Source organism: Quercus suber, unplaced genomic scaffold (assembly GCF_002906115.3).
Source record: "Quercus suber isolate HL8 unplaced genomic scaffold, Cork oak 2.0 scaffold_145, whole genome shotgun sequence".
Classification (NCBI taxonomy): Eukaryota; Viridiplantae; Streptophyta; class Magnoliopsida; order Fagales; family Fagaceae; genus Quercus; species Quercus suber.
Genome location: NW_027069606.1, coordinates 698,644 through 708,699, shown reverse-complemented (window position 1 = coordinate 708,699; position 10,056 = coordinate 698,644). Strand labels below are relative to the sequence as shown.

The window sequence follows — 10,056 nt, the reverse complement described above, 5'->3', positions numbered from 1 at the left end:
CAGAGAGAGAAAGATGAATGTAAAACTTGTAGAAGTGAATTCGTTGAATTAGATTACAATACCTCTGTTCTTTATATAGTTAGAACAGAGGCGGGAAAGATGAAAGAATTGAAACAGAATTAACTAACTGCCCAATTGATCTAGGCCATACACGTGGAATCAAATCTAACTAACTATTTAACACTTATGTATAAACGGCAGTAGTTCATAAGCTTATATTCTATTCTAAGCTTAAACTACTTGTAGCTTGTCTCTGTACTTATAAAACAACAAGCTAAGCTACTCGTAGTTTATTTCTCTTATTTACAAAATTGCTAAACTACTCGTAGCTCATTTCTCTATTTACAAAACTACAAGACTCAAACACCTACAAGACTCAAACACTGAGTCTAATATCAAACTCAACAAACCCAGCTCCACATTTATCCCTTCCACCACCTTCAAGATAGAGCTTGGCCTCGGTACTGCATCAGTGATTGCTTTGACTACGACTTGTGCATCACTCTCAATTTCCACTTCCCATAAACCAAGGTCACGAGCCAAATTTATCCCCTCTTCCACTGCCTTCGCTTCCACCTCCAAAGCACCTAAAGGGAGGGGCAAATTTCTGCTCAACGCGCCCATAATCTGTCCAACCTCGTTCCTAATGACCACCCCAATTCCACAGCTTTTCAGGCTTGTAAACACTGCCCCATCAACGTTAACTTTGAAGCTCCCTTTTTGAGGCGGACGCCATTTTGTTTTGACCCGGGCTTGGCTGCGACAAAAAGGTCGTGATACATCTGCTACTTCTTTTGCGTACTCCCTAGCCTCCAGTGCAATTCTCTTAGGGTCCTTACATCTCCCCTCATGCTTGAGCGCGTTCCGATTGTTCCATACCATCCACGCTGTTATGGCAAACAGCTCCCAATCTAACTCACCTTTCTCCTCTTTAAGCGACCACACCACATCAATGAAATTCCTCATAGACTGCTTCAGCTTGGGCAGATTGATATCTACTTCCTTCCAAACTTCCGCCTCAACACAGTCCCATAACGCATGGCCAGACGATTCACAGCCACCGCAGAAGCCACAGCTATTGTCCAAGGTCACTTTCCTTGAAGCAAGGCAGAAATTAGCCTGAATTATGTTCTTACACGCCCTCCATAGGAAATGCTTAATTTTATTTGGGCATTTAAGCTGCCAAACCAGCTTCCATAATCCAGCAATCTTCCCCTTATCTGAGCATTCTCCACCTTCTTTAGCCGAGCGTGCTTCTTTAAGCACCTTGAGTGCCACATTGTATGCGCTCCTCACTGTGAACTCGCCATTCTTTGACCAAGCCCAAATCAAGGAGTCCTCTGGCATTCTTGAACTTAATGGAATTCCGAGAATAACTTCCGCTTCATGGGGAAAGAATGTCTTCTTAATTTGGTCCACCTTCCACATTCCCGTATTCCCATCAATAATTTGTGCCACCTTTACCAACTCAACATTCGGTCCTTGGGGGGTAATTACCTTAAAATTGTCTGGGGTTGGAATCCACCTGTCCCTCTAGATCTCCACTGTTCTTCCATTACCAACACACCACCTAGAGCCCTTTTCAACCATCTCCCTTGCTGCCATAATACTTCTCCACACGTAGGAAGGCTTTCTCCCTACTTGTGCTTCCAAGAAAGAACAACCCGCAAAGTACTTTGCTTTAAACACTCTATGGGTAAGAGAGTTGGGGTTTTTACTTAGCCGCCACCCTTGCTTTGCTAGAAGAGCCAAATTGAATGCTTTAAGGTCCTTAAACCCCATTCCCCCTTCCGATTTGGGATGGCATAGTTTTTCCCATGAGATCCACGCCATCTTTCGCTCCTTCTCTTTCTGCCCCCACCAAAATTGACACACCAATGAATTGAGCTCATGACAAAGGGAATCCGGGAGTTTAAAACAGCTCATAGTATAGGTTGTAGTTGCTTGTGCCACTGCCTTAATCAGAATTTCGCGACCCACATTTGACAACAGGTTTCCTTTCCAACCTGCAATTTTCCTTCCTACTTGGTCCTTAATACGGCTGAAGGCCTTCTTTTTCCCTTTCCCCACTAGAGTAGGCAGCCCCAAGTACCTTTCATGCTTTTGGATAATCTGAGCTCCAAACCTCCCTTTAATTTCCTCTCTTATTTCCTTGCTAGTATTCCTGCTAAAGAATAGTGACGTCTTTTCTTTATTCAGTTTTTGACCCGATTCTTTTTCATATTCAGCCAGCACCTTTAGTACACTATTGCTCTCCTTGGTACAAGCTTTTCCAAAAATGATGCAGTCATCGGCAAACAACAGATGAGAAATCCGTGGTGCCCCTCTACAGACCGAAACTCCACTAATCCTCCCCTCATATTCCTCCTTTCTAAGCATAGCTGTCAACCCCTCCGCACACAAAAGGAAAAGGTAAGGCGATATAGGGTCGCCTTGCCGTAATCCCCTTGTAAGTATGATCTTTCCCTTTGGCTCCCCATTTATAAGCACCGAATAGGAAACTGTTTTTACACACATCATCATCAACCCAATCCATCTCTCACTGAAGCCTAGTTTTCTCATCATCACCTCCAAAAAAGCCCACTCCACTCTATCGTATGCTTTACTCATATCGAGTTTTATAGCCATTAGCCCTTCCTTTCCTTTCTGCCTTTGATCTATACAATGCATAGTCTCAAACGCCACTAGCACATTATCAGTAATTTGCCTCCTAGGAACAAAAGCACTCTGAGACTCACTGATCACCTCAGGCAGAATCTTCTTCAACCTATTAGCTAGCACTTTCGACACTAACTTGTACACGACATTACATAAGCTAATAGGGCGAAACTCCGCAATCTTTTGCGGGCAATTCACCTTAGGGATAAGACAAATGAATGTCTCGTTTAGGCCATCAGGCATTACTCCTGTTCTAAGGGTTTGGAGCACACTGTTTACAACACACGGACCAACAATATCCCAATACTTTTGAAAGAAGATAGGGGACATACCGTCTGGGCCGGGAGCTTTAGTAGGATGCATCTGGTTCAAAGCAAAACTGACTTCCTCCACTTTGAACTCACACAGCAATGCTTCATTCATCCTTGGTGTCACCCTCTGCCTCACTGCCCCTAAGCTTGCTTCAAACGACATTGGGTGGTCAGAATTGAATATGCTACTGAAGTAATTCAGAATCACTCTCTCAATGTCTTCTTTACTATCTAACCATACCCCTTCATCCTCTAGCCCTTCAATCTTGTTAGTTCTCCGTCTTTGTGAAGCTGTCGCATGGAAGAACTTAGTGTTTCTATCTCCACACTTAAGCCAAAGAGCCCTTGATCTTTGCTTCCACATTACCTCCTCTCTTGCCAACAACTTATTAATATCCCTCCTCACTTCATAAATTTCCTTTGCTGTCTCATGCAAGTGATTCAGAGCTTCAAGCTGGTGGAGACGCTCCTTAATACTTTTAGCCTTTTATTGACATTCCCGAAGACCCCACTATTCCACCCTTGCAATTGAGCTTGACAACTTCGGATTCTTCCACCAATGCTGAACTCACAACTATCTCGGAGCGGATCCCATGCCCTTTCAATCACCTCCCTACACCTTTCGTCTCTCGCCCACATCGCTTCAAATACAAACCTCCTCTTCGTTGGCTTTGTGCGCTTCTTCTTTGTCAAGTACAAAGCTAACATACAATGGTCAGAAGCGGACATAGAAAAATGGTGCACTTGAGCATCAGGAAATTTCTCTACCCACTTCCCATTTGCCACCATTCTATCCAATCTAATAAGAGTCCTCTGTTCTCCAAATCTCCCATTACACCAAGTAAACCTTTGCCCAACAAACCCCAAATCAACCAGCCCACATTTACTTAAGCACTCCCTAAAATTCCTCATTTGATTTGCATCATGATCTAGCCAACCCAATTTCTCCTTAAGATGGGTGATTTCATTAAAATCCCCAAATACTATCCAAGGCATATCACATTGATTTTTTAAAGAACACAGCAATTCCCACGATTCATACCTTTTCCTTACATCTGGATTCCCATAGAAGCCGGATGCCCTCCACGGCATAGTCCCACCAACGCCATAGACCACCATATCGATGTGGGAGTGAGAGCAGCTCTTGAATCTCACGTCCACCCCTTCTCGCCAAAGCATCGCCAATCCTCCACTGCGACCATCACACGGCACCGTAATCCCTTGGGAAAGCTGAAGTTTTAGCTGCAAACCTTTGATCCTACTCGGACTCGCTTTGGTCTCCACGAGGAATACCAAGGCTGGGTTTTTAGATTTCACCTCATCGGTGAGAAGTTGGACAGTCGGGGTTGACCCTAAACCCCGGCAGTTCCACGCGAGCACACTCATGAGGCTCGGCGGGGCTGTACCGCAGCCACCGCCTCTCCGCAATCCCTCTTTTCACTATGTACAACTGCCTTGCTCTGTTCCTGGTTTTTTCTTCTTTTCTGATTTGTAACGTTGGTTTCTAACTCTTGTACAGGTATCGGGCCTGGTCTTTTCCCCAACGTTTTGTCCTTTATTGTCTCTTTAGTCGGGCTTGCACCATGGGCCTTTCTTGCCATGCGTTTCCAATGGCCGCTTTTTGGGCCAATTTCCTCAGCAACCCAGCCCAAATCAACATCAAAGCTCATAGCCATTGGGCCGATCTCCTTATCCACACTTACCGGGCCCACTTCGACTCCACTACCATTAGCATTTGGCGCCACATGAAATTCGAAAGGAACTTCAACCACCGGATGGGTCTCTTTCTCCCCATGCATACCTTCCACCACTTGATTTTGAGCCCAGAGCCCTTCCCTCTTTTCTTTCACCAAATTAGCATTGATTCCCTGAGAAAGCTCACTTAGGCTGGTCTCCTTTCCCTTTTCATGATCCTTCCTCTGTTTTCGGCTTTCCTGGCCTTCCTCGGTTGTTTCTTCCCCTCTGTCACTGTCCCCCTGATGTGGCAGCGTTGGTTCTGGGATTTTCTCATTCTCCAAACTCATCCCTGGCGTGTGCCCAGACCTTCCTCTACCACCCAACATGCCTTTTGCCGGACCTCCCCTTACATGCCACCTATCTTCAGCTCCAAACTTTATAGATTCATCACCCCTTCTCCTCGGCGCCTCCCCCCTCAGCCATGCGCCATATTGTAACGATGATGACTCCGTCAAGTCTTCCATCTTTCCATCTGGGCAGTCCCTTAAACCATGACTTAGCAAACCACACCCGTAATATTAAGTGTAGTAAGATGGATACTGGGCCCATTTAACATTAGCCCAAACAGTGGAAACAAGCCCAACATTGACTGGCCCATCTTGACAATGAGCCCTTCCATGAATATCAAACCTCGGACTATTGATTAGGTGTAACGCTCTCCCAAGCCCAAATACCGAGGTCACATCCAAAGCCTATCTGAGCTTCTGAGGTAAAATCCTAGAGAGGGCAAACTTCTCCGAGGAAGCTTTCTGAAGCTTTCTAATGATTCCACAGTAACCTCCGCATTAACAAAAGCCATCTGTCTGGCATCACCACATTTAATGCAAAAGGACAAGTCTGAACAATATAAAGAAGCTCCAAAAATTTCCATTCATGATTAACAACAAGGAACAAAAAGCCCGATAAGACAAGAAGTTATCCAGGTGGACACCTAAATAGTAAGAAGAAGCCATAAAAGTCTCCATTCATGATGAAAAGCAAGGAAAAAAGAACCCCATAAGGCTAGAAGTTATTCAGGTGAACGAGGAAAAAAAAAAAACAAAAAAGAACAAGATAGATTAAATATAGAGAAGAAAAAAGATAGAAGAGAAATGACATAGAATATACAAGAGAGTAAGAATAAACTAGAAAGGGGAGAGAGAGAGAAAAAAAACTTTTTGTAACAAGATCCATAAGATTGAAATAAAGGGAAGTTCATTTTCATGCATCTTTTACGTAGTCATTGATGAGTTCTTATCCAGGTTTCCCATTGTGGATCAATGTTAGCCCATAAGAGCATCAACATCAGATCATCTAAAGTCTTCTAAAATAGATCTACAGTACAAATTTTACACATTTTGAAAAAAAAAAAAACACCTACATCAATGGGTGTAAAAATGTGTAAAACTGTGTATATATTTCCATGAGCTACAATACCCGTGTATATTTACACGAGTACTGTAGCTCGTGTATACATTAAAATAATATTATCATGGTATAGTATAAAAACTTCTTTTTTGCTCTCTTTTTTCTCTCTCCTCTCACTGAGCACACCAATGCCTCTCATCAGGTCTCAGCTTCTTTCTCCCTATTTCATTCCTCTCTTCCTCTCATCTTCTTTCTTCGTTTGCTTCTTATCAGCTTTTGCTCATTCTCTATTGATAGACTCATCTTCTCTATTTGATCAATTTGGGGGTTTTGCAGGGTGGATCAATTAACAGACTCATCTTCTCTATTGACAGACTTTGAGGTTAATTTCTCTACAAAGGTATGAGTTTTTCTCATTGAGATTTTAGGGTTTTTTTGCTTTTTGGTTTCAAGCAAGATTCTTAGGAGTTTCTCTAAACTATTTTTTTTTAGGGTTTCTTGTTTCAAATTTTTTCTGGTTTTGGGTTTTTTTTTTTAGGGATTCTTCGAAGCACACTCGAAGTTTATTTTTGGAATTTATTAGTATTTCAGATTTTGTGTGTATTTATATTTGATTATTTTAGAGTTCAGATGAGGATTAAATTTTATGCCTTTTGATAGGGATTAGTTTCCCCATGTGTAGGGAGTGTTTGAAGAATTTGGAGTTTTTTAAATTTGTATTAAATTTCTATTTCTCCCCTGTTTTCGGACTGATTGAACAGGGTATATACTTAGTTATAAACTACTTAGTTATATACTTAGTTTTCGGACTCTTTTCCCTGTGCTGATTTGGTGGAGTCTCTAGGACTAATCTTTAATTTTTTATTTTTATTCTAGGACTAATCTTATAGGTTGCAAGCAGTATAGCTAACTGCTTGTCTTTTTGTCTTTCTTTTGCAAGCCAAATTTGATAAAATCAGAGTCTTTTTTTAGTTCTTCGTTTGAGAATAATTTGTGGGAAATTGGTTTAAATTTTGGTTTATTTTTGAATTCTGTTGAATACTTATTATTTCTAAGGTTGAATTCTATGTGGGTTTTATCTTCACAGTGTACACCAATTTCATTCAAACAAGTGAAATTTGAATTCTTCATTCAAACAAGTGAATCTTTGTGTCTAATCAACTTAATGTTGTATATGTGTGCCGTGACCCCTTGCATTTTGCACAAATCATTAGTACTTGTGTAGTAATGATACTTGAAGAAGTCTATTAAGTGAAGACATTATATCTTAACTATTGTTTGGTACTTCTTCTGTTTTATGTACACATTTATTTGCTATTTGTTTAATAACAAGCATTCTTAATTAATCTCAGTTTATTTGGGACTAATGCATAGTTGAATTGAGTTTAATGAAAAAAAATTTTTTTTTTTATTTTTACAAACTTTCTTTCTTTTCGCAGAATGTTAGAAAATATTTTGGATATCAATGGTTTTTATTGCAGCTAGATATGGATTATTCATACTTTAGCATTGTCAAGTTGGAGGTGTTTTATGAAGTTATTTTTTGCCATAAGAGCCAACTTGAATTGTCTTTGCTTCCATTAATGTTAAGTCTTTTTCCCAACTTGTTTTTTGTATACAGAAAGTTTTGGGTGTCAGAGTTCCATAACTAGTGACTTCCAATGGGTATTGGATTGTTTTTACAACCTAATCCGAGTAAGAATATCATGGAGAGAATTGCGGACATAAAAATATTGGAATTAGAGAGAACCATCTAGGTATATTAATGATTTGACTAGCAGCCTATATCCCTTTGTTGAATTGTTTCTATTTTGGTACTAATTTTGTCGTAATTATAAGTTGTGTTGTGGGTGTCTTTAGATCGGTTATCAAAAACATTTGGTGCTCAGTTATTAAGAGCCTTGTAGCTCAACCGGTTGGCACCTCCTAGTGTTTCCAACGAAGACATTCAAAGTTCAAAACCCCCCTCCCCCAACTATCAGATTATTAAAAAAGATGTTTGGTGCTCAATTACTATGTTTCTATTGAATTAGATAATAGACAATAGAGCTTAATATTCTGCCAAAGTCTTTGCAGAATGTGGGATATTGAGCATGTGTAGATAGGTAGAACATCGGTAATTTTCACGTAATTTTGTAATGGGTCAATTGCCTAATTGATTTACATTTGATAGCCAACAGCCAGTTTCTGAAGGATGGAGAAGCTCTATTTTAGATCCCATACTGTTTACCTTTATGTTTTCAGCGAGTTATACTCTTAAATCTATGTTAAACAATGCCTTTTCTTTTTTGTTTTCAATTTTGTTGCTTATTATTGTGCTTCTAAATTACTTTGGTGTTTGTTAGGTGATGGACTCACAAAATCAAAATCCCTTCTTCCTTGACATTTTACAAGACAATGAACAAGGTTTTGAGTCTTTTGATAGTAGTATTTTGATGTCTACTCCACATTCAGATGTGAATGTTCGTCAATCTCCACCCTAAGTTGAAATGGGACAATCTATACCCCCCATTGCAAAAAAATCAACTACTAAGAGAGGTCAACGGGGAATCAACTTCACCGTAGATGAAGACATTAAGCTAGTGTTGGCGTGATTCAATGTTAGCTTAGATGCCGTGACATCGACGGACCAAAAACACACAACATTTTGGAAGAGAATTTGGTTCACCTTCCACAATGACAAGAAATTTAACCGCACCAAGGATTCTTTAAATAGTCGGTGGTCAACAATTCAAAAGGAGACCAACAAGTTTTGTGGATGCTTGACCCAAATTGAGAACCGGAATGAAAGTGGTAAAACTAAGCATGACAAGATATTTCGACTCAACATCTAATATGTATTGTACATTAATACACTTTTAGTTTTATGATTCTCATTATTTACTTTTGTAGATTGAAGATGCAAAAGCTATGTATCTAAATAATTGTAAAAATGAATTTCAATTGGAACATTGTTGGAGAATTTTGAGGAATGAAGCTAAGTGGTTGATTCTAAGAGAGAATTTGAAGGCCCGCACAAGACAACTAGCCACACAATCTTCTCATACTTTTGCAAGCTCAATAAATCTAGATGAAGATAATAATGAGATGAACACCGATGAAACCTTGGAGAGACCCATAGGCAAGAAGGCCGAAAAGGAGAAATTAAAGAAAATAAAGAATTGTGATGACGTGGTCCCAATACTTGCCTCCCAATTGGACGAAATCAAGGAAGAAAAGAGGAGAATACATGAGGAGAAAAAGGAAAGTATGCGCATTGCATCCAAGGAACGAAGAGAGTTGATTCGTATCAAGGAAGAGAAGAGTGAAGAGTTGATTCGCATCAAGGAAGAGAATAATTAAGTAGAAAAAAGGAAAATGGAAGATGAAATTATGATGAAAGATACAAGAACCATGGATCCTAAGCAAAAAGAATATATTCGTCTACATAGTTTGGAAATCTTGGAGAGGTTAATTTAATTTGTGATTCTGTTCTTGTCATTCTGTATTGTGCACATGCTTCTTGTGAATCATTTGGTCATTGATGATTGAGCTGACTGATTTGTTCTGTGCATTTTATTAATGCTATGAACTTGAGTTATTATAAATCCCCCTACTTCTTGAAAGATGAAAATATAGTTGTTGTATTAATAAGCTAGCTTCCAGTTTGTATGGCCATTAGAGCCTATTGCGGGGTTTTGGGTGAATGTTCAGCTATGCTTTAATGCTGTTAATATTAACCATGGAAATGCTGTTGCATGATTTTTTATTTTTTGGCGTAAATGCACTTTTAGTCCCTATATTTTGAAGTTTTTCCATTTTAGTCCCTACATTTTATTTTTTCCACTTTTAGTCCCTAAAACCAATTTACGCCCTTCACTTTAGTCCTTGAAGCTAACTTCCGTCACTAATCTAACGGGAACACTGACGGATGAATAAAATAATATTTTATAATATTAGATTATAATTTAAAATATTTATTTTTTAATTTTAACAAAAGAAAAAACATGAGTTAAAAATTTAA

General features: G+C 39.6%; 2 protein-coding genes across 2 annotated transcripts; one reads left to right on the top strand and one right to left on the bottom strand.

Moving 5' to 3' along the window:
* Positions 1–3,410: 3,410 nt before the first annotated feature.
* LOC111987838 (uncharacterized) lies at positions 3,411–4,355 on the bottom strand. The gene has a single exon (XM_024019583.1). The coding sequence runs from the start codon at positions 4,353–4,355 to the stop codon at positions 3,411–3,413; it is 945 nt and encodes a 314-aa protein (XP_023875351.1).
* A 1,886-nt stretch (positions 4,356–6,241) lies between these two features.
* LOC111987839 (uncharacterized) lies at positions 6,242–9,395 on the top strand. Its single transcript, XM_024019584.1, has 3 exons — positions 6,242–6,255; positions 6,390–6,453; positions 8,946–9,395. The coding sequence occupies exons 1-3, from the start codon at positions 6,242–6,244 to the stop codon at positions 9,393–9,395; spliced, it is 528 nt and encodes a 175-aa protein (XP_023875352.1).
* The last annotated feature ends 661 nt before the right edge of the window (positions 9,396–10,056 follow it).

Excerpts from the sequence above, each read along its gene's own strand:
- LOC111987838 (XM_024019583.1), bottom strand. The coding sequence starts at position 4,355 with ATGAGTGTGCTCGCGTGGAACTGCCGGGGTTTAGGGTCAACCCCGACT.
- LOC111987839 (XM_024019584.1), top strand. Across the intron at positions 6,454-8,945 it reads AGGTTAATTTCTCTACAAAG|ATTGAAGATGCAAAAGCTAT; the intron begins GTATGAGTTTTT and ends TTACTTTTGTAG.